The following is a 25,418-nucleotide window of genomic DNA, read 5'->3' on the forward strand; positions in this document are numbered from 1 at the left end:
AGAGAGAGAGAGTATCACGGTTTCACTTTGCAGAAAGAGTAAATCGATTCTGACGTTTTGTTCATTCTTCTTTCAAAGCTTAAATGTTTTAAATACTATTTTAAAGGAACTTTTTAATTGAAAAACCTTTCAGTTTTTTCCTTTGGTCAAATAACCTGTTTATTGACGAAAGGTAAGTGGGCTCTTCTCTTCGGTGCGAAATCAAGAGAGAGAGAGAGAGAGAGAGAGAGATAGAGACGGAGAGAGAGAGAGGAGAGAGAACGTTCCGATCTTTATTCTCGTCCCAAGCGAGTAACGTTGTTCTCGAGTCAGTTTTTTTTTTTTACTCTCGTCCCTAGTCTCTGTACGGGGAGAAAGGATAAAACGTTTTTAGTTTTTATTCTCGTCCCAAGGCACTGTACGGTGAGAGATTGAAAACGTAGTTTTGAATGAACTAGTGTTTAGTCTCCTTCCCAGCCACTGATCTTTTTATCTTAAAATATGTTTACTGTTTTTTGCTTGTATTAATGTGCTTACATTATACGACTGATTTCGCAATTATAACCTTTTGATGAGGGTAGAATTGCGTGCTTCAGGTAGAAATCAGTTTTATTCATACCTAATGTGAATTGTTAAAAAAATTCGATTTCAGTGAAATAAGTGCAAAACAGAAAATCGTAGTGATAAAGTGATAATTGCGCAAAGTGTTATCAGTGTTGCGACCGAGGGTTCGTCTGTTCGTGCCTGTCGTTCGCCTAGTCCGAGACCTCTTGCAAGCTCCCAAGCCCAGGGGAGAAGTAATGTCGTACGACTTATGGGTTCGAGAGGACTTGATCAGCGAACAGACGTTCCCTCTATGGTTTCAGGCGTGTCTCATCAACACCACCCCTACCATAAGACGAGCAAGACGATTTTCTCCTCGTCATCCGAAGGCTTTTCGCATAAGAAACCGTGGAACAAGGTTTCGAGGCCCTTTAAGCGAAAGTCAGTCCTTTCAGGACAGGTCCAGCGTCCTGGTTTTAACTATTAGGACAGCTCTGACCCTATGCAGTCATCGGAAGACTGCTCGCCGCCTAAACGAAAGCGTAACACAGGCTCCGAGAGTCTTTTTGTAGGCAAGGTTTTGCAGTCACAGACGTTACCCTCGTCTCTTACCGCAACCATTCCCGTTGATCCTAAATGGGTTGTACGGCAAGACATGCAGAATAAGCTTGCCTCTCTTATGGAGGACTATTCTGCTGAGCAGGTTCACGATGATCCTCGCCGCTTAGCTGATCGAGATCCTGGCCGTCAGCCGCCCAAACGAACCTTTGCTCGTCCTGTTGACGTTGACGTTACAAAGTCACGTCAGTCACGTTTTGTAGAGCCTCACTCGATGCAGTCCAGTGTTGACTTTCAGCCGCTTGTGGACGTTCAGCCGCTGCCGCATGCTCTTGTTGACGTTCAGGACGTTTGCCAACCAGCGAAGTTGACTTGTTTTGACGTTGAGCGTCAAGCACCGCAGTCAAGAGTTGTTTTGACTGCTCAGTCTAGGCAGTCAAGGCAGTCTCGAGTTGACGTCGAGCGTCCTCCCGCACCTGTTGGTTGTTGCTGGTCAGTCCTTTAAGCAGTTACATGACATAGCGTCCTTGACTGCTACTGTTGCTCCTTTGCGTGTGGACTCTGCTTTTCAAGCATTGCCACCACGGCAGGTCTCTCCCTTGCTTGAGACTCGGCTATTGTCGGACAAGGTTCCTTCAGATGAGGAAGTTGCTGTTCCCCCTCCTACTGATATTCCCTTGAGGACTCTGTCAGACGGAGAGGACCCTAAAGCTGCTCATCCCTCTATGGACTTTAAATAAATCATGCTGATTTTTAAGGATCTTTGTCTGGATCTTTTTGTAACTGCTGCTCCTCGTTCGCCTAAACGTCAGAGTTTACACTAGGCCTAGCTACTTCGAAGCCGTTGTTTTATAAGCTAGTGCTCTCTCGCTCTTCTAAGAGAGCTTTACGTTTGCTAGGCGACTGGTTTATCACCAGGAGGAGTTTGGGGGAGACAGCCTTTGCTTTCCCTACTTTTAAGCTGGCTTATAGAGCGAGAGTCTGATATGACACGGGAGAAGTTCTCGGCTTGGGAATTCCTGCCTCTGCCCAGATAGACTTCTCAAACCTCATAGACTCTCCCTGGCGCCTGGCCATGAGACGCTCCAAGATTTTATGGTCGACTTCATAGCTAGACCATCTCCTGTTAGGAGTTTTTTTTTCGAGCGTTTGAAGTTTTGCTGTACAATTATGTCATGCATAAACAAGGCTTTCAGGGGTGGCTCCAATGATCTGACAGCCACGTTCTCTGCAGGAACAAGTCCCTCAGGGATGGCTCCAATGATCTGGCAGCCACGTTCACTGCAGGAGTACGTAAGAGGCAAGTGCGCTCAATGTGTTCATTGTCAAGACAAACTTCACAATGAAGTCTACCAGGCTGTCTTGACAGCATTAATGGAAGGCGACTGAATGGTCTGTCTCGACCTTCAGGAGGCATACTTCCACATTCCTATACACCCGGATTCCCAACCGTTTCTGAGGTTTGTTTACAGGAATGTGGGGTACCAGTTTCGAGCCCTGTGCTTTGGCCTCAGTCCTGCTCCTCTCGTGTTTACGAGGCTCATGAGGGATGTGGCAAAATCCCTCCATCTATCGGGGATCCGAGCCTCCCTGTACTTGGACGACTGGCCTCTCAGAGCATCGTCCAGTCTTCGCTGTCTGCAGGATCTACATTGGACGTTGAGTCTGGCCAGGGAGTTGGGACTTTTGGTCAACCTAAAAGTCCCAACTGATCCCATCCCAGATTATTCTATATTTTGGGATGGAGATTCGCAGTCCAGTTTTTTTCGGGCTTTCCCGTCTGCCACCGAATAGAACAAGCCCTGCTCGAAGTCCAACTAATGCTGAAAAGAAAACGTTTGTTCAGTCAGGAGTTGGAACAGTCTCGTAGGGACTCTCTCATCCCTGGAGCAGTTTGTCTCACTAGGGAGACTACACCTTCTGCCTCTCCGGTTCCATCTAGCCTCTCACTGGAACTAGGACAAGACGTTAGAGACGGTATCATTCCCAGTCTCCGAACCAGTAAAGGCATGCCCGAAATGGTGGGACAGCAATATCAGTCTGAGAGAGGGACTATCCCTAGCAGTCAAGAACCCAAACCACGTGTTGTTCTCAGACGCGTCGGATTTGGGTTGGGGTGCGACCCTGGACGGTCGGGAATGCTCGGGTCTGTGGACCTCAAGTCAGAAGAGCATGCACATCAACGGCAAGGAGCTATTAGCAGTCCACTTGGCCTTGATGATATTCGAAAGCTTCTTCGAAACTAAGTGGTAGAGGTCAACTCAGACAACACCACAGCTTTGGCGTACATCTCCAAGCAAGGAGGCACACACTCCTTCACGCTGCTCGAGATCGCAAGGGACCTTCTCTTATGGTCAAGAAATCGAGGCATCTCCCTGTTGACGAGATTCATCCAGGGGGACTTGAACGTCTTGTCAGACTGTCTCAGTCGGAGGGGTCAGTGATACCCACGGAATGGACCCTCCACAAGGACGTGGGCAAGAGTCTTTGGGCTACTTGGGGTCAACCCACCATAGACCTCTTTGCCTCCTCGTTGACCAAAAGGTTACCAATCTATTGCTCTCCAGTCCTAGATACAGAAGCAATCTACATAGACGCGTTTCTACTGGATTGGTCTCTTCTGGACTTATATGCATTCCCACCATTCAAGACAGTCAACAAGGTACTGCAGAAATTCGCCTCTCACGAAGGGACAAGGTTGACGTCGGTTGCTACCCTCTGGCCCGCGAGAGAGTGGTACTTCAATGGCTGGTAGACTTTCCAAGAAGTCTTCCTCTAAGGGTAGATCTGTTACGTCAGCCCCACGTAAAGAATGTCCATCAAAGCCTCCCCGCTCTTCGTCTGACTTCCTTCAGACTATCGAAAGACTCTCAAGAGCTCGAAGCTTTTCGAAGGAGGCAGCCAGTGCGATTGCAAGAGCGAGGAGAGTTTCTACCATTAGAGTATACCAGTCGAAGTGGGAAGTCTTTCGAGACTGGTGCAAGTCAGCATCTGTGTCCTCGTCCAGTACCTCTGTAGCCCAAATCGCAGATTTTCTTTTACATCTGAGAAAGGTTCGCTCCCTTTCAGCTCCCACGATTAAGGGCTACAGGAGCATGTTGGCTTCAGTCTTTCGACATAGAGGCTTAGATCTTTCCAACAATAAAGATCTCCAAGATCTCCTTAAGTCTTTCGAGACCTCTAAGGAACGTCGTTTGGCAACTCCTGGATGGAACTTAGACGTGGTCCTAAGGTTCCTCATGTCAGACAGGTTTGAGCCATTACATTCAGCCTCCCTGAAGGATCTCACCCTCAAGACACTTTTCCTAGTGTGCTTGGCTTCGGCTTAAAGGGTCAGTGAACTTCATGCCTTCAGTAAGAACATTGGCTTTTCTACAGAAAAAGCCACTTGTTCACTTCAACTTGGTTTCCTGGCCAAAAATGAACTGCCTTCTCGTCCTTGGCCCAAATCTTTTGATATTCCTTGCTTATCAGAGATCGTAGGCAACGAACTGGAAAGAGTATTATGTCCTGTTAGAGCTCTTAAGTTCTATTTAGCTCGTACTAAGTCATTACGAGGTAAATCTGAGGCATTATGGTGCTCAGTTAAGAAACCATCATTGCCTATGTCAAAGAATGCTTTGTCATATTTTATCAGATTTTTAATACGAGAAGCTCATTCTCACTTGAATGAGAAAGACCGATGTTTGCTTAAGGTTAAGACGCACGAAGTTAGAGCTATAGCAACCTCCGTGGCCTTCAAGCAAAATAAATCTCTGCAAAGTATTATGGACGCGACTTTTTGGAGAAGCAAGTCAGTGTTCGCGTCATTTTACTTAAAAGATGTCCAGACTCTTTACGAGGACTGCTACACACTGGGTCCATTCGTTGCAGCGAGTGCAGTAGTGGGTGAGGGTTCTACCACTACATTACCCTAATTCCAATATCCTTTTTAATCTGTCTCTTGAAATGTTTTTAATATTGTTTTTTGGGTTGTACGGAAGGCTAAGAAGCCTTTCGCATCCTGTTTGATTTGGCGGGTGGTCAAAGTCATTTCTTGAGAGCGCCCAGATTAGGGGTTTGATGAGGTCCTGTTGTATGGGTTGCAGCCCTTAATACTTCAGCTCCTGGGAATCTTTCAGCATCCTAAGAGGATCGCTGGGCTTCGTGAGGAAGACAGACTAATAAGGCAGAGTAATCGTCTAAGTCAACTTCCTTACCAGGTACCTTTATATATTTGGGTTTTGTTATGATATAACTGTCAAAAACTCTAAGCATATACGCTGTAAACTTAATTAACTCTGGTCTCTACCCACCACCATGGGTGTGAATCAGCTATTATATATTCACCGGCTAAGTTAAATATTTAAAAATGATATTTTAATTATAAAATAAATTTTTGAATATACTTACCCGGTGAATATATAAATTAAAGGCCCCCCCTTCCTCCCCGATAGAGACCCAGCGGGATGAGAAAAATTGGGTCTGTTTACATGTATATGCGGTATCTGGCCGATAGTTGGCGCTGGTGGGCACACCCACAACCTTCATAGCGATCGCTCGTGAGTTTTTGTTTGTGTTTTCTGTCGAGCCGCTGGAGCAGCAGCTATTATATATTCACCGGGTAAGTATATTCAAAAATTTATTTTATAATTAAAATATCATTTTAAATATTTAACTTAGCCGGTGAATATATAGCTGCAACTCTGTTGCTCGACAGACAACTCTACGGAAAAACTCGCCAGCGATCGCTACACAGGTTGCGGGTGTGCCCAACAGCGCCATCTGTCGACCAGATACCCAGCTCTTATGTAAACAAAGACTCAATTTTCTCTCTGTCGACGTGTCGACAAGACATACTTTACTCGCTGTTGCTAAACTGGAGTTTTTCACATCTAATTGGTGAAGTACTATATTCTGGTTTTGAGCTTTCGCTGTGCAGGGTTTTTCTTCAAATAAATCCTTGAACTCTTTTTTGTATCGGATTCTTTGTTGATGACTTAGATCGTTTTTTGGAATTTTCCCTTGACCAATTCAAAATGGCTGACCCTTCACAAGTTCCCAAATTTAGGAAATGCAATGCTAGGGACTGTTCTAGGCGTCTTCCGAAGGCTTCTATCGACCCTCACTGTTTGTTCCAATTGTCGGGGTAAAACCTGTCAATTGGAAGACCGGTGTGAGGAGTGCGTTGGCCTTTCGGAATTCGATTTTATCGAATTTCAAAAGTACACACGTAGGCTAGAGAGAGATAGAGTTAGGAGAAGTTCTTCTCGATCTATTGATGTATCCTCTCCTCATGCCCCACAACCTATTCCTTCCCCTGTAGTGGTTGTTCCTAACCCCCCTCCTAGCACTCAGGAACCATCGATGGCTGACATGATGCGTGCCATCCAGGCTCTGGGTGAGAGAGTTGAGTCCCTTGCAAGTGACCGCAATCAGCTCATGGCGGATGTTAAGGAGCTTAAGTGCCAAAGTGCAGTGGGAAGTGCTAAAGTGCCAAGTGATAGTGTTGTGGACAGTGTTGCGCTTGAGGGTTCGTCTGTTCGTGCCTGTCGTCCTCCTAGTCCGGGACCTCTTGCAAGCTCCCAAGTACAGGGGAGAAGCAATGTCGTACGACGCATGGGTTCGAGAGGCTTTAATCAGCGAACAGACGTTCCCTCCGTGGTATCGGGCGTATCTCCCCAAGATCGCCCCTACCTACCTAAGACGAGAGAGCCCATTTATACCTCGTCGTCTGAAGGTGTTTCTCGCAAGAAACTTTGGACCAAGGTCTCGCGACCGTTAAAACGTAAATCGGTCCCTTCAGGACAAGTCCAACAGCCCGGTTGTAGCCACTGGGTCAGTTCGGACTCGTTGCCGTCATCCGATGACTGCTCACCGCCTAAGAGAGGCAAAGCGGTACCGCATCAGACACTAACACCGTCTGTCGCCGCACCTGCTCCTGTAGACCCTAAGTGGTCTTTACTGCAAGACATGCAGTCTAAGCTTACGTCTCTGATGCAGGACTTTCATGCGGAGAAGGTTGCTGCCGTACCAGCTAGTGCAGTACCTAGCCTACAACCCTCCAAGCGATCGGTTGTGCGTCCTGTGGACGCTGAGGTAACCTTCTCACGCACACCAGTTGAGAGAGTTCCTCCACCCATGCGTTCCAGTGTGGGCTGCCAGCCGCATGTTGACGTTAAGCGCCGCACGGAGGTTGGCTTTGACGTTCTGGATGTTCAACAACCATCAGAGTTGCCTTGTTTTGACGCGGTGCTTCAACCTCCGCAACCCAGTGTGGTTTCCACTGCGCAACCCAGTCAGTCTAGACAGTCTCGGGTAGACGCTGTGCGTCCTCGCGCTACCATGGTTGTTGACAGCTCACAGACTGTGCAGCAGTTCCATGACGTTGCGTCCGGCTCAGTCACGCATGCACCAGTGCGACCGGACTCAGCGAACCAGCCGTTACCCACTCCGTTGCCGTTTCCTCATCAGTTGTCGGATGAGGAACTTTCTGATGATGATGTTGCTGCACATCAAGATGAACAACAATCAGAATTGGACGAGCCTAAGTCTACTCAACCCTCTTTGGACTTTAGAAAAGTTTTGGCTATTTTCAAAGAGCTGTTTCCTGACCAGTTTGTTTCTGTGGCTCCTCGTTCTCCGCCTTCAGAGTTTGTTTTAGGCATGCCCTCTACCGCACCTGCCTTTACTAGACTCGTCCTCGCACGCTCGTCCAAGAGAGCTTTGCGGGTGATAGGAGACTGGTTACAGTCCAAGAAGAGTTTAGGGAAGACAGCATTTGCTTTTCCCCCTGCTAGACTCTCTTCTAGATCGAGCGTCTGGTATGCCACGGGAGAAGTTCTCGGCTTGGGAGTTCCTGCCTCTGCCCAGGGCGACTTCTCAAGTCTTGTAGACTCTCCCCGCCGCCTTGCCATGAGACGCTCAAAGATTTGTTGGTCATCATCGGACCTGGACCACCTTTTGAAAGGAATCTTTAGGGCTTTTGAAGTTTTTAACTTCTTAGACTGGTGCCTAGGAGCCCTAAGCAGGAAGATCTCTTCGACAGATGAAGAGACTTCTTTGCTCATTATGTCCTGCATGGACAAGGCCGTCCGTGATGGGTCTAATGAGCTTGCTGCATCCTTTGTGTCCGGAGTCCTGAAAAAGCGAGAATCTCTCTGCTCATTCCTTTCTGCTGGAGTTACACCGTGCCAGAGATCTGAGCTTCTCTTTGCTCCTCTTTCCAAGTGCCTATTTCCAGAAGTCCTGATAAAGGAAATAGCCGCTTCGTTAGTGCAGAAGGACACTCACGATCTTGTTGCGTCCTCAGCTCGCAAAGCTCCCCCTTTGCCTACCTTGTCAGCTAGACCAAGGATGGACACTCTAGCGTCTCGCTTTATTCCGCCCTTTCGTGGCAGAGCCTCCAGCAGAGGAGGTGCTCGTGCCAAAGGGAAGCGAGGGAAGAAGAAAGGATCCAAGTCCTTTAAGGGCAGAGTCTGACTGCCCGCAACTTCAGACAGCAGTGGGAGCCAGACTCAAGAACTTCTGGCAGGCCTGGGAGAAGAGAGGCACAGATGCACAATCTGTGAAGTTGCTCAGAGAGGGGTACAAGATCCCGTTTGTACGAAAACCCCCTCTAGCAACGTCTCCCATCGATCTCTCTCCCAGGTACAGAGAGGAAGAAAAGAGACGAGCCTTGAAACGGGAAGTGTCTCTTTTGCTAGACAAGGGAGCGGTGGTCAAAGTCTCGGACCTTCAATCTCCGGGATTCTACAACCGCCTCTTCTTGGTTTCAAAGAAGACAGGAGGGTGGAGGCCGGTGCTAGACGTCAGTGCTCTGAATGTCTTTGTCACAAAGACGAAGTTCTCCATGGAGACCACAAAGTCAGTCTTAGCAGCGGTCAGAAGGGAAGACTGGATGGTCTCTTTAGACCTAAGGGACGCCTACTTCCACGTCCCCATCCACCCAGACTCCCAACCTTTTCTGAGATTCTTTTTCGAAAAGGTGGTCTACCAGTTTCGGGCCCTGTGCTTTGGCCTAAGCACAGCTCCTCTCGTGTTTACGAGGCTGATGAGGAATGTTGCCAAATTCCTCCATTTATCGGACATCCGAGCCTCCCTTAATTTGGACGACTGGCTTCTCAGAGCCTCTTCCAGTCGTCGCTGTCTGAAGGATCTAAAGTGGACTCTAGATCTGACCAAGGAATTGGGACTCCTGGTCAATTTGGAAAAGTCGCAACTGGTCCCATCCCAAACTATTGTGTATTTAGGAATGGAGATTCACAGTCTAGCTTTTCGGGCTTTTCCGTCGGCCCCCAGAATAAGTCAAGCCCTGTTATTCATCCAGAACATGCTGAAGAAGGAACGCTGCTCAGTCAGGCTGTGGATGAGTCTGGTAGGGACGCTATCATCCCTGGAACAGTTTGTGTCATTAGGAAGACTACACCTCCGTCCGCTTCAATACCATCTAGCTTTTCACTGGAAAAAGGACAAGACGCTAGAAGCGGTCTCGATCCCGATTTCCGAAAAGATGAAGTCTTGTCTGACTTGGTGGAAGGACAATATCAACTTAAGAGAGGGTCTTCCCCTGGCCGTTCAGACTCCCAACCACGTTCTCTTCTCGGACGCATCGGACGTGGGCTGGGGCGCGACGTTAGACGGTCGGGAATGCTCAGGACTGTGGAACTCGAGTCAGAGGAACATGCATATCAACTGCAAGGAGCTGTTGGCAGTACATCTGGCCTTGAAAAGCTTCAGGTCTCTCCTTCGAGGCAAAGTGGTGGAAGTGAACTCAGACAACACCACTGCCTTGGCGTACATCTCCAAGCAAGGAGGGACCCACTCACTGACGTTGTACGAGATCGCAAGGGACCTGCTCATCTGGTCAAAAGGTCAAGACATCTCACTAGTAACGAGGTTCATCCAAGGCAACTTGAATGTCATGGCAGATTGTCTCAGTCGGAAAGGGCAAGTAATTCCAACAGAATGGACCCTCCACAAGGATGTATGCAAGAGACTTTGGGCCACTTGGGGCCAACCAACCATAGATCTCTTTGCAACCTCGCTGACCAAGAGGCTTCCAATCTATTGCTCACCAGTCCCGGACCCAGCAGCAATACATATAGATGCCTTTCTCCTAGATTGGTCACATCTAGATCTCTACGCATTCCCACCGTTCAAGATTGTCAACAAGGTACTGCAGAAGTTCGCCTCTCACGAAGGGACAAGGTTGACGCTAGTTGCTCCCCTCTGGCCCGCGAGAGAATGGTTCACCGAGGTACTTCGATGGCTAGTAGACGTTCCCAGAAGTCTTCCTCTAAGGGTGGACCTTCTACGTCAGCCACACGTCAAGAAGGTACACCAAAGCCTCCTCGCTCTTCGTCTGACTGCCTTCAGACTATCGAAAGACTCTCAAGAGCTAGAGGCTTTTCGAAGGAGGCAGCCAGTGCGATTGCTAGAGCAAGGAGAGCATCCACCCTTAGAGTCTACCAATCGAAGTGGGAAGTCTTCCGAGACTGGTGCAAGTCAGTCTCTGTATCCTCAACCAGTACCTCTGTAGCTCAGATAGCTGACTTTCTCTTATACCTGAGAACAGGACGATCCCTTTCAGCTCCCACTATCAAGGGCTACAGAAGCATGTTGGCATCGGTCTTCCGGCATAGAGGCTTAGATCTTTCCAACAATAAAGATCTTCAAGGCCTCCTTAAGTCTTTTGAGACCACTAAGGAGCGTCGTTTGGTTACACCTGGTTGGAATTTAGACGTGGTACTAAGATTCCTCATGTCAGACAGGTTTGAGCCGCTACAATCAGCCTCCCTGAAAGATCTCACTTTAAAGACACTTTTCCTGGTATGCTTAGCCTCAGCTAAAAGAGTCAGTGAGATTCATGCCTTCAGCAAGAACATCGGATTTTCGTCAGAAAAAGCCACATGTTCGCTACAACTTGGTTTTCTAGCCAAAAATGAGCTGCCTTCTCGACCTTGGCCTAAATCGTTCGATATTCCCAGCTTATCGGAGATTTTAGGCAATGAACTAGAAAGAGTCTTATGCCCTGTGAGAGCTCTTAAGTTCTATTTAAAGCGCACTAAACCTTTACGAGGCCAATCTGAAGCTTTATGGTGTTCAGTTAAGAAACCATCTTTGCCTATGTCAAAGAATGCTTTATCCTACTTTATCAGACTGTTAATACGAGAAGCTCATTCACATCTGAGTGAGGAAGACCAAGCTTTGCTTAAGGTGAGGACACACGAAGTTAGAGCTGTCGCAACTTCCGTGGCCTTTAAGCAAAATAGATCTCTGCGAAGTATAATGGACGCAACCTATTGGAGAAGCAGGTCAGTGTTCGCGTCTTTTTATCTAAAGGATGTCCAGTCTCTTTACGAGGACTGCTACACACTGGGACCATTCGTAGCAGCGAGTGCAGTAGTGGGTGTGGGCTCAACCACTACAATTCCCTAATTCCATATCCTTTTAATCTTTCTCTTGAAATGTTTTTAATGTTGTTTTTTGGGTTGTCCGGAAGGCTAAGAAGCCTTTCGCATCCTGGTTGATTTGGCGGGTGGTCAAAGTCATTTCTTGAGAGCGCCTAGATTAGGGGTTTGATGAGGTCCTGTTGTATGGGTTGCAACCCTTGATACTTCAGCTCCTAGGGGTCGATCAGCATCCTAAGAGGATCGCGAGGCTCCGTAAGGAAGACGTACTTAAAAGGCAGAGTAATTGTTCAAGTCGACTTCCTTACCAGGTACCTATTTATTTTGTTTTTGTTATTTTGATAACTTCTAAAATGAAATAAAAAACTCCTAGCTCATAAAATGTAAACATATATTACTGGTCTCTACCCACCATCCTGGGTGTGAATCAGCTATATATTCACCGGCTAAGTTAAATATTTAAAAATGATATTTTGATTATAAAATAAATTTTTGAATATACTTACCCGGTGAATATAAATTAAATGACCCTCCCTTCCTCCCCAATAGAGACGCAGTGGGACGAGGAGAAAATTGAGTCTTTGTTTACATAAGAGCTGGGTATCTGGTCGACAGATGGCGCTGTTGGGCACACCCGCAACCTGTGTAGCGATCGCTGGCGAGTTTTTCCGTAGAGTTGTCTGTCGAGCAACAGAGTTGCAGCTATATATTCACCGGGTAAGTATATTCAAAAATTTATTTTATAATCAAAATATCATTTTTTAATAATCAGATACAATATCCATGTTAACTGCTCTTACATATTCATGACACTTGTTTGTCTTGCTTACTAGAGGTTTTAGAAAAGAAAATTCATATATGTACAGTTAAATATATGAATACAGTATCATATAATTATTCTGGGGATACTTCACATCCTACTACATTTTACATGAAACCAAATAATGGAGTTTTTCATCTCGGCCTATGTTGTGGTCTCAGAAGAGAGATCCAAGTAGGGCACCTAAATTAAATTCCTTATGCTGAAATAAGAGAATGATTTTGTTCTTCCATATATCAGTATAATGATACAATAGCCTCTTAAGTTAGATGTTTTAATGGTCTTGTTTTCTGATAAATCACAGATACACCATATTACAGTTTACACCCAAATTCTTTTAAGCTATCTGACTGTTGAAAGCACTTGAAAGTCAAATCAAGAGATTTACCTAAAAATCTACCACATTTTAAAAGGTTGTAATCATCATAATAATGTAGGTTATGTGTATAAGTGTCTGGTATTTGAGGTGCTACTCTTGAATTGTAACACTTGGCACTGGAAGCTTTAGATATTTTAATCCAATTTTGCTTCTCATACTTCAAGATTCACCTTTACACTTGCCTACAATACCCTCATTATTATTTTCTTGATTGCTCCATTCTGCTGTTTGATTTCTGGTCCCCTTAGTTTCTGCTTCTTCTTCATTGATTTTAAATATTCACCTGTCCATGCATCTCATTCCATCTTTTTAACATTATAAGATCTCAGGCCCAGCCTAAGAGTGTCTTTCACCTCAAAATTTAGCAGTCTTGACTTATGGTTGTAGATTTGTTTGTCTAATATCTTTGAAAGTGTTCATGAAGTTTTGGCTGGCATTCCTAAATTGATTTGTGAAACATGAGGAAGAATCCATAACTGGACTTTATTTCTAAGTCAGATGCTGCTGCTCATTGAGAGAGATACATTTGTATATGCCGTTAGCTTATGAATTTGCCTCTTAGCAAATGGACTGTCTCACTCAACCTCATTGGGAATATTTTAAACTAGGCTTTAATTTATAAATACATTTTCCATTGACACCTATTTTCTCTCTCAGAAAAAATTTTGGAGATAATTAGATTAGAATGAGTTATAAGAGGATACAGGAGGTTTACTATCATTTGACTTAATACTTGAGGTGCAAGTACAAGGACATTTTTTAAACTTTTGAAAATTTGTGATTTTTCTGATGAGTGATTTTTTCATTTATTTCAAGAAGAAATCCTTATAAATATGTTAACTTGTAAAACTTCAGTAGATGCCGAGTTTGTTATTATTTAATGAAAAGTGAATAGGATCAGCTATTCTATAGCTTAATAAGAAAAGCTGGTATATTTGTCCCAACTTTAGATTTTTTGTAATTGAAATTTTTTTACATTCTTTTATGATATATATTTTGTACTTTCTAGGAAGTCTTTTTTTTTTTATGCAGAATGTATATTGCAGGGCCGTTGGAGTGATATATCTGGAAGAAGGCCAGTAATATTGTTATGTATGATGGCAACAGCTGTCAGTTATATTGTCCTTGGCTCATCACAGTCCCTAGTTATAATAATTTTGGGGAGAATTATTGCAGGTATGTTTCATTTCCCTAAAATTAATAAGAAATTACCATATTTTCAAGAATTATATTAAAATGTGCTTTATTTAGATTGATTCTTTGCATATGTACTGTGTTTAACTTGAAATAATTAATTTTTTTTCATCATAGTTGTATGAGTAACACAATTCATTATTAAATAAATGTTTGTAGTCATTAATTTTCAATATTTTCATTGATAGTACTGTGTTATTCTCTTGCTATTGTCATATGAAGTTTTTCTGCTGCTGTATCAACACTGATTTTACGAACAGTTGCTTATCCTGACAAGGTGGTTACATATTTCAGGTTTTGTGAAAAACAAGTGTTAGTATTTATCATAGTTTTATGATTTACAATTATTTGTTAATGATTTTCAACAATTTTCTCTACCAGGAGTATTTAAGCACAGCCAGACATTATGTAGAGCTCTATTAGCCGATGTCACCACTCCTGAAGATAGATCCCGTGTCTTTGGGGTTTTTAATGCCACTTCCAGTATGGGGTTTATTGTTGGCCCTATGTTAGGAGGTGAGACACTTGTTTAAAATCTTTCTCCACTAAAATTGAAATTATTTTTTTCTTTTTATTTAAGTTCCTTATACAGTAATATGTGTAGCATTAATCTGGTGAGTGATAATTTCATATTTCATTAGATGTATTTTCATTCATATTCAGTTTTTACTTTACAGTAGCTATTATAACAGGGTTATTTCACAAGTGAAAAATTATCATTAGTTTATTAAATACTATTGGATGGTTCTTACCAAGGCTACTATCAGTTTACTGTACTGTAAAGAAAATTTACCTTTATAGTACACTCTTTATAGTGTCATAATAACCCTACTCTTTTAAAGTAAGCACTAAGATATACTAATCATAGTATGAATAAATTGCTGTGAAAATCAGTGTTAATTTAATGATTTCAAGATAGCTCTTCTGAAGGGTTATCTTGATGTAAGTTTCTTATATATAAGAATTTTTAAGCTTTGTAATCCAATTTGTAAGTGAGTTGCTCACACTGCCTTATATAGCACACTAATTAACTAAATTCTTAAGATAAGCCATACATGGATACTTGTAAAGAAATTTTACTTGGTAAAACAGTCAGATTGAACTATTCTTTGTAAGGGGTTCAAAGGTGGATGAGCTTTCCCCACTGTCTTTCATGTTATGTATATTCTGCCTGAAACTGAAAATAGTCAAAGTCATCTTCTATGACCTTTTGTTATCTCTTGGACTTCTATTGTCACCATGCTACTTAAATGTAACTAACTGCTTATTTCTTATTTTCATCATTTGCTGTTCTTATTTTCATCATTTGCTGAAATTATTAAAATGTATTCACTTGCTTTTGAACACCATATCTCTATGCTGCATCCAAATTAATAAAGTGATCATTCCAATGCACTCTAGCCATCAAATTTATATTTTAGGTTTACACGTGTTCTGGCCTTCTATTGACTTTGCAAGTCTCCATGTTACTAGTGCTTACCATAGCTTTTACACATTTCATTTTAATTTTTTTTGTTCCCTTGAAAGTAGAATATTCTATTGTGTGTCTTAATAATCATCCCCAAATTTACCTAAGCTATTGCTGCTCTGATTTTTATGTCCCTTTTTTATATAAGTATCCAATCTATTATGTTACCAAGATAGCAGATATATTTTATCATCTCCAAGGTTTGCCCAGTAACCATTACACAATCTTCCTCTGGCACATTAACTTTTAGCATACGTGCTGGTTATGAAAAGATTCTCCTATACACTTACCTACAATACGCTCATTATTATTTTCTTGATTGCTCCATTCTATTGTTAGTTTTTTGGTACCCCTAGTTCTTGCTTCATCTACATTTATTTTAAATATTCACCTGTCCATGTTTCTCATCATTCCATCTTTTTAACATTTATAAGATCTCTTTTGAATTTGCTATTACAGTAATGCCATATCTTCTTACTGCAGCCACCAGAAGCCTATCTATTTGTACTCCTTTGTTGTATCCCCATTTAATGTTATTGTTCTTAAACTTCTCTTCTAGTTTTTCCTTATTTCCTTTCCTCACTAGATTATTTTCCCTGTTGGAGCCCTTGGGCTTATAACATCCCACTTTTCCAACTAGGGTTGTAGCTTAGCAAGTAATAATAATAATAATAATAATAATAATAATAATAATAATAATAATAATAATAATAATAATAATAATAATTATTATTATTATTATTATTATTATTATTATAATAATAATCAATGATTAATTATTAGTTATTAATTGATAATAATAATAATAATAATAATAATAATTAATAATAATAATAATAATCATTGTAGTAATGAATTCTGTTCTTATTCTAAATGAACACCAGAATTTATTTCAAATTTTTATACCTTGCATACTGCTGTATAGTATCCAGATGTTATATAGTATCAGTGGGTCTTTTCTGTACAGTATCTTTTTATAATTAACATTTTAGTATTAGATTCATCCTGTACAGTAGTTGTGTCTTTAGTAAAGATCCAATAAAATACATTTTAAAGATTCTATGCCATTCCCTTTGATTTAATGATGCCTTGCTATATGTCTCTAGCTGTTACAATTTTGGTTATTCCATTATTTTTGTGTGTTTGAAGAGATACAGTACACTATTGTCATTTGTAAATAATAATGCACCCTATCAAAGAATACCATTTCATCATCTCAAATATTAATAATTTCATCTATTCCAGGACATTTATCAGAACTCGAGGATGGTTTCTCCATTGTCTGTAACCTCGGTGCTCTCTTTTTCGTTGTAGACTTTGGTAAGTTGCTTCAGATTCTAATAATTTGAATTTTACAATCTTATTAGATCCATCCTTGACTTATATAATGCAAAGCTTGAAGACCATTGAATTATAAAGATTTCTACATTTATGTCACATGGAAAGGGATTATTTGTAATGATATGTTTAAAATACACCTTAGTAAAGAAATAGAAATGGAAAGATGCTGTATAGGATGAATGTAGTCCTTGGTCAATAGAGTGAATATTTTGAAGATTTGTTAATGGTAGATAGAGAAGGCATCAAATGACTTGAATGAAAGGAGTTTATGTCAGTTTGGAAAATTTTTGAGGAATGGTTGTAATAATTTGACGTTGTGGGCAACAAGAATTAAAAGTTGTGTCTGGATCAGGTAAAGGTTTCAAAGAAGTGACTGGAAGCGATAAGTGTTTTAACCTATAAAGTTAAATTTGATTAAAAAGCAACTACAGTTTTAAGAATTATTGGGCATAACATTACTTGGTATACTTGACAAGGTGCATGATAGGATTTTAGCATACCTGGGAAGGTGAACAGCAAGATTTTAATAGAAGGGAAGTAAGACATGTGACAGAAGGATTGATAAGGGAAGAAGACTGTGGGTTTAGCCTAAGGAGAGGATGTGTAGTTTCAGTGTTTAGCATAGCACTAGGAAAAGCTTTCAAGTCAATGAGGACACAATGGAGAGGGCATTAAGGATACTTAGTATAGAATGTAAGTTTTTGAGAGCAATAGAATTTTGTATGCCAAGAGTAATATTTAGATGGGAGATTGGCAGTGTAAAAGTGGGTCCCAGACATATCTTTGTTTCCATGGCTGTTCAGTATCTATGAATATTGTGGATAATAATAAGAAACTTGAGAAACTTATGAGGCTTTAAAAGTGTTTGCTAAATGTGAAAGTCAATAGTTAGTGTGATCAAGTGTATGGTTGAGGATACAGTGATGGAAACCAAGGGAATGGAGCAGTGAATTTTAATAAAGATATTTGAAGAATAGAACTGATTACTTTGTACAAGTACAGGTTTTAGAGAATATAACAAGTGATAGAAGGGTAAGAGGTAAATGATCAAATAGGTGGAGCAAGAGTGCAGAAGGTTGGGAAAAGGCTGAGTGTGTATGGAAGTCAAAGCGAAAATGTACGAAAGAATTTAGTTATCACTCCTGTTTTGAAGTAAAGTGCATTGTTGATTGCAAAGGAAAGGAAAAGCATTGAGGTTGTTGAGGTGAACTGTTTACCATGGGCATGTGGTATAAAAACAATTGAAAGGATGGCTAATATGCGGTATGTAGAAGTGGATAAGAAAGGTTTGTAGAAGTGGATAAAGAAAGGTTTGTATAGGTTCAGGATGGACCAATATGTTTTTATGTGGAATATGGATGGATGTACCAGTATGTAATTTGGGCCATATGGCCCTATGCAATGGCCTATTTATTAATGAGGTGCAACTGTAAAAAACTGTGGTTGTATTATGAGATAAAAGTTAAAAGATGTTGGATTGCAAAATGGAAGAAAGGTAATGGGAATGGAGGCAAAGTAGATGCCTAAAGAGTTGGTATAGGTAGATGCTGAAGGGATGCTGTAAATCCTTTAGTAATGCATAAAGTACATTGTGTTATGTTGGGGGGGGGGGGAGCAGTTAGGCCATTCAAGACTGTCATGGATAATATGATTTTTTTTTTAATTAGGTCATACAAATGGAGGACAATAAGTTGCTGGAAAGAGTATAATTTGGAAATATTACTATGGAAAAATCAAAGAGTTAAAGTGCAGGATGGATTACATTGAAGAACAATTAAGAAGGAAAGGCATTAGAATTCAGTAAATGGGAAAGTTGAATGGCAGTGTGAGTATGGGGACCAGAGCATAGCAGATAAGCCTTTTGTAATGATGTAGAAAGTAGATACCGTTGTGGGAATATTTTGCCTTGGGGTTAAACTACAATTCACTGCTTTAGGTCTGAGAGTAGCAGTGACTTTTGTTGATTTTTTCCTAGGAGCTAAATATTGAAATATTTTAATTTTTAGAGAAAGAAATCTCAATTTCATCTAATGAACTTTTTGAACATTATAAAGGATACTTGCATTTTGAAGATAATATCAATTTACTCTTGTAATTGGTATTAGATTTACTGAATTTGCTGTCAATTACCAGTTTATAAGTTTTGTTATCCATTGTAGTGATTGATAATTAATCATGTGATAATCGCTATTATTTTCTGACATCATCTCTAGATTGTGCTTGATAATAAAAAAGTCCTCGATAATGAAACAAGACAGGGGATTACACTGTATAACCCCAAGGACAATACTTTATTAGTAACATTCACTATACTTTTGCAGTTATTGTTATGTTAAATATAGCTCTGGCTGATTCATTATAATTTTGTGGGGTGTTAATTTTTTTTTTTCAAGATCAGTCTTATAGGTACAGTAATGGAACTTTTCCAGTCTTAAATAGAAATCTGTAGTACTAATAATATAGTTAAATTGGTGAGGCTACCCTTTTAGAGTTTCTTCAGGTTACTTGATGCTGAAGAGAGTCTTCTTGGTAGTATTAACATGTAGCAGACAGAAATTAACTTTGTTGTTGATTTTTCAAATTTTGATTGATCGATCCTGTTTATGACTGCATTCTTAAATTTTGTTTTTATTGCAAAGATCAAGTAACAAATACAAGAGACAAATTAAGACTACTGTACAGTACAGTAATACCCCATCCTACATTGTTAATTGGTTCCAAGATATCTAATGTAAGGCGATTTTTGACGCAGATCAGATTTTTCCCTTATACTGTACTGTTAAAGTGACTAACAGTATATGTTCCTTATAGTGTAGAGTATAGTACACATACTGAACATGAAAAATTGCTTATAACCTATCATTTTATAAAAACCAGATACAGTAATACCTCTTGATACGAAAGCTGCATACAAAATTTTCCTGCTGCAAAACGAGATTCAAAGATGTTTTTTGCTTAATATGTTATTGAGAAAAATGTTTCATGCTACGAAACGAGGGACGGTACGAGAACTGGGCCACCTCCGACTTTGATTTTAAAATTCGCGCATCGCCCGCTGTAAACTCGCCATCATTCTCCTGCGCTCCCATTGGTTATCTTCCTACTCTGATGCTAGTTACTGCCATACGATCATGCTCTCCTATTAGTCAGCATCAATCCCATCATGCATCTATGTATCAGGGTCTCTTGATCATTTCGATTTGGTAGCGCTATCGTTCAGATTGAATTTGTGTAGGAGATTTCGTTTTCGTGCTTTTACACACTGAACTGTATCGTGTTGTGTTATTCCACTCGTGCGTAATTAGCCATGGGTCCCAAGATAGTTGCTGATGTGCAGGGAAAGAAGAAGAGAATGATTTCTATGAAGACGAAGCTTGAGATAATCAAGAATTTTGAGGCTGGTATGTGATTAAGTGTGATCACCAAAGAATATGGCCGAAATCTGTCTACGATAAGAACCTTCCTCAAACAGAAGGAAGCCATCAAAACAGCAACACCTTCTAAGGGCGTGACTGTTTTCTCCAGCAAGAGGAGCCACGTCCATGATGAGTTGGAGAGACTGCTTCTCCTTTGGATCAAGGATAAGGAAATCGCTGGAGACACGATCAACAAGACGATAATCTGGCAGAAGGGCAGCGCCATTTTCGGGGATCTCGTGCATGCTCAGGCTGAAGACGTCGCAGGAAAAGGGACATTAAAAAAGGCATCCCCAGAGTTCAAGTCTTCTCGGGGGTGGTTTGAAAAATCCAAGAGACGGTCTGGCGTTCATTCGGTGGTGCGGCATGGGGAGGCTGCCAGCTCGGACATGATAGCGGCCGAAGCTTTTGTTATGACGTTCGACGAGTTGACTCTCCAGGAAGCCTAAAGTCCCCAGCAAGTCTTCAACTGTGAAGAAACAGTTCACTTTTGGAAGAAAATACCTCATCGGACGTACATCACGGCGGAAGAAAAGAAGTTGCCTGGGCATAAGCCTATGAAGGACAGGCTTATCCTTGCACTCTGTGCAAACACCAGTGGGGATTGTAAAGTGAAGCCCTTACTGGTGTATTACTCTGAGACTCCTCGAGCCTTCAAGGCCCACAAAGTAATTAAGGAGAAGCTTTCGGTCATGTGGAGAGGTAATGCAAAATTCTGGGTAACGAAACTCTTGTTCACCGAGTAGGTAAATCTTTGTTTCGGCCCGACTCTGCAAAAATATTTGGAAGAGAAGCACCTCCCTCTGAAATGCCTCTGAAATTCCTCCTGGCCTTGAGGAAGATATCCTAGTGGAGTATTCCTTCATCAGAGATCTCTATCTTCCACCTAAAACCACCCCTCTCCTCCAGTCCATGGACCAGCAAGTGATTTCAAACTTTAAGAAGCTCTATACGAAATGTCTCTTCAAGAGATGTTTCATAATGACTGACAGCACAAAACTCACCCTGCTTGAATTTTGGAAGGAGCATTTCGATGTTGTCATATACCTTCGAATCATCGATACAACTTGGTGGGAGGTTTTGAGGTGCACCTTCAACTATGCGTGGAAGAAGCTGTGGCCTAATGCCATCTCTGCGCGAGATTTTGAGGGCTTCCACGTAGGCCAAGCTGAAGCCATTTCCACACAAGATTTCAAGGACTTCCCCGTTGGCCAAGTTGAAGCTGAAAAAAGTTGACGATCCTGAACCTGTTGCACAATATGTGGTTGCCAAGATCGTTAGACTCGTGATGTCCATGGGTCTGGAAGTCGATGAGGATGACATCAACGAGCTTCTAGTGGAGCACCAAGAGGAGCTTACGACGGATGACCTGAGGGAGTTGGAGTTTGAGGCCATGCATTTGAACGTTATTCAGGAACAGTTCTGTAGCGGTGACAAGGAGGATGACCAACAGAAAGCTGCAGAAATTTAGGCGTGTCTAGCTGGCTACCATAAAATGGCTGCTCTTGTTGAAAGTGAGGCCCAGAAAAGGTTTACACAGGTCGTATTCTTGAGCAGGTTAATGATGTTTGCCTGGGTTATTACAGAAACATTTTAAGAAGCAGGCAGAAACAAGCTTCCTTGTACTCTATAGTTATTTATTAAAGAGGCCTTCGATACTACTGTATAGTAGTTGGCCAAGAGGAAGCTGAAAGTGATCCAAAAAGAAAGAGAACTGGAAGTAATGGAGAAAATTATTACATTTAGAAAATACAAAATGTATAATAAAAAAAATACAAAATTATAAAATGGCAAAATAAAAAGGAATTTAATTTTAAGTTTATCGTAAATTTATGGAACAGATTAGCCAATTTACCTGTAAAACGTGCCCTACAATACAAAATTTTCATGAAATGAAAATCACTTGGGAACCAATTAATTAAATATTGTGAGGCATTTTTGTACATTACCTACATTAATAAGCTTCTATGTAAAGTACAGCACTGTATAGTACAACACTTAATCATTATTTTACAATGTAGAAACCAACGCAAGATCACGAATTATGAAGTAACGAGGTTTTTATTTTTGTATATAATGCTTAATGATGAGTGATGTACTGTAATGTTGGAATTGACGCCCGACTAACCGATGTATAGGGTATTACTGTACTTGATTACATACTTGGCATTGAATATGGTTTTCATAATCATTAGAACTGTTAGTTTATGGATTCATCTGTGGTTAGAATTAATATTGATTAGTGAACTTGAGAGGTCTAAATAACTAGGTCAGAGCTAAGTGAAGTCTGTTTCTAAAAAGTTTCGGCTTTTTTTTTCCTAGTCTAGAAATTCCACCACTTTAAATTCCAACAACAGAACTGATAGATATAAGCCTTCATATATTCCTTGGAAACCTTTTATAATTTTACCTTTCTTGCTCCTTACAAACAATACATCAGTCCTTCCAAATATCTTTCTGGTGCTACTTATTATTTGTTTTAAATGTACATTTTTTTTAAACTACTGTACTAGATACTAATTTTAAATCTATGATATGCAAATATAGTTATGATAATTTAACCATACTCACAGCAGAAAAAATATAGGTCTTCTACTCTAATATATCCAGTAACTGTAAACCTAACTTAACTTTGTCTTCTTTCTCAATTGATTTATATTTTGGTCCTGCAATGCAAAATTACTATTAAGCACTCATATCGGGGCTTGATTTTCTATAATTCCAATTAGCATGGTATGCACAAACACACTTTATTATCATAATGAGCTAGGGATAGGAGTTTTTGGGATTAAAAATAATATACGTACTGTCCTGTACCTTTCAGTTGATCAGTAGCTATTGTCTTGCTGTCTTTAATCCTCATGGAGGTGTACAGAGGTAGCTTTGGCGCTGATCGCATTTATACATCTTCATTCTCTAAAACACTGCTCAAACACAATCAGATCTGTTCCCAGCCTCTGCTGCGCATAAATGTTAAAAGTTGTTTCTTTGTGCTTTCATAAATATAGCTTTATACAATGAATATGTTTTATAATTTTTTTTCTTCAAAGTATTATTGTACTGATATTTGTGTATTTGACCTTGATTAAAATCTGGACCTTCAAGTAAACCCATTCTCTTGCATCTTTACTATTTCAGTGATATTCTGGATGTTCATCCCTGATATATCTCCTCTGCAACAAACTTCCACAAAAGAAACATCAGAAGGGGAAAACCTGAAGCAGATGTTTGCATTTATGAAAGATATCAACTGGCAAATTTTTGGCGATATTTTCCTCATTAGGTTCTTCTTGAGTTTCTCATCTTTAGTATATAGATCAAATTTTTCCCTGCTGATTGATCAGAATTTTGGTGTCAGCCCAAAGGTTATTGGGTATTTGATATCTTTTCAGGTAAGTTAAAAGAACTGTTTGTTTGCATATTAGTTTGATTGGTGGTATATGTACTGTATAAGAAACTTTGTAAATATATGAAAATGACAATAGTATCTTTTTTTTATATATCATTACTGTACATTATAGAAGCTAGGACTCTTATATAGAGATTTTTTTAAGGCAAGAAATAACAGCAACATAACCCCCATTTTTCTGTTGTAGGTTTTATTATTTTTATAGTATATAAAAAGCATCCATTTTAGTTATGTTGTCATGGCTTTGTTTTATATTTTGTAATGTAATTTTTCAGCATACTAGTTCTTGTCACATACAGTATCTCATGTATAAATATTAGAGAAAAGTTCTGTTTTTAATGGTAAGAACCAAACAAGCTATTGTCAAGAACTATTGTCTAGAAATGCTAGAGTTTACCTTACGCAGATACAAACTTAATTTCTGAGTCATTTAAATGGATTACTCCTAGTCTCGTTTTCTCTATGCCAGACAATCAAAGAAAAAGGGTTTTATTGCATCATACTATTATTGCTAAGCAACCAAACCTCATGATGCTCTTCACTACACTTCTGGTCGGGAAGTCAAGAGGATGTATCCTCACTTCCTCTTTACAATTAGACTTCCATATTCACCTTTGCATACCCTTATAGTGTTTAGTGCTTGTGCCTTTTGTGTCTTTATTATTCACTGTCACTTGTGTTTCTATCATTATTTATGAGCTATGAGCAAGTGCATCATGGCTAGCAAGCGGAATGTTAAAGTGTTCATGCCCCGGTCGTGATGGATGTCCCCTGTGGCACCTTCATAAGTCGGGTAGAGGTTGAGTGCCCTGGTCGTGATGGATGTCCCCTGTGGCACCTTCATAAGTCGGGTAGAGGTTGATCCACACCCTGCTTTGTTCCTCTTGCCATGTTAAGACATGTTCAGTAGAATCACCTTGCGAGTACTATAGGGAGTGGCCGTCCTTCTAGTGGGAGAGATATTGTTTTTGTCGCAAGAAACAAACTAAGTGAGATTGCTCTCCTTCTTCGTCTTCTACCAGCAGTGACAGGAAATGAAAGTTCGTTTTTGCAGTGAAAGTTATCTCCCAACTAGGTCCTTTGTGTGAGGATATCCCTCCGGATGTAGAGGGCACGTTCGCAGAGGCTCTCGCTAGGAAGGGCATGTCCCCCAGCTTACCACCAGTTGGGGGATGCCTACAAAGCTTTTAGCTCAGGTGGCAGGACTTCGAGGCCAACCCCTAGATGATATTAGTCCTCTGTTCAGGGTATCAAGTGCCTTTCATAGACTGTTCGCCACCTCTGACCAGGACTCTGATGATCCAGCCATTTTATTTTAAAGGCACAGTAAAGGGTCTCCTCTTATTAGAGGAAATATCCAAATGGTTGGCCAAAGGAGCCTTGGAGGAAGTCTTGAACAACTCACCAGGCTTCCTCAGCAATCCATTTTTGGTGGAAAAGCTGACAGGAGATTGGAGACCTGTCATAGACCTTTCCCGTTTTAATCTGTTTGTGTTGCAAACAAAATTCAAAATGTAGACTCCAGTCACTGTTCTCCACGACATCATGAAGAATGATTTCCTTCTGACCATAGACCTGAAAGATGCCTACTTTCAGGTCATCATGCCTCAAGGAAGTACCTAAGGTTTGCCTTTAAAGACAAAATTTTTCATTTCAGGGTACTATGCTTTGGCCTGACAACCACCCCTCAGGTTTTCACCAAAATCTTTGCCCGTGTCTCAGCCTGAGCTCGTGTCATGGCCATCAGGCTTTTAAAGTACCATGACGACTGGCTCCTCCTGGCGGAATCTCGAGCTCTTCTGTTGAGGCACGGAGATCTACTCCTAGATCTTTGCAAGAAGGTAGGGATCCAACTGAACCTGGAGAAGTCCAGTCTTGTCCCTCAACAATCAGTTGGGTACCTAGGCATGGACGTACACT

At 41.0% G+C, this 25,418-nt stretch overlaps 2 protein-coding genes across 6 annotated transcripts in view; both read left to right on the top strand.

The window, feature by feature from the left end:
* Positions 1–25,418, top strand: part of Nt5b (5' nucleotidase B) — a 434,421-nt gene that overhangs the window by 207,923 nt on the left and 201,080 nt on the right.
* Positions 1–25,418, top strand: part of LOC137621568 (major facilitator superfamily domain-containing protein 9-like) — a 120,519-nt gene that overhangs the window by 83,078 nt on the left and 12,023 nt on the right. For all 5 annotated transcript variants that reach the window (XM_068351967.1, XM_068351970.1, XM_068351968.1 and 2 more), the window contains 4 exons: positions 13,717–13,846; positions 14,246–14,380; positions 16,578–16,652; positions 23,228–23,481. In XM_068351967.1, the coding sequence (XP_068208068.1) occupies positions 13,717–13,846; positions 14,246–14,380; positions 16,578–16,652; positions 23,228–23,481 (594 nt within the window). The remainder of the gene's footprint in view (positions 1–13,716; positions 13,847–14,245; positions 14,381–16,577; positions 16,653–23,227; positions 23,482–25,418) is intronic.

The sequence above is a fragment of the Palaemon carinicauda genome, chromosome 28 (genome assembly GCF_036898095.1).
Source record: "Palaemon carinicauda isolate YSFRI2023 chromosome 28, ASM3689809v2, whole genome shotgun sequence".
Classification (NCBI taxonomy): Eukaryota; Metazoa; Arthropoda; class Malacostraca; order Decapoda; family Palaemonidae; genus Palaemon; species Palaemon carinicauda.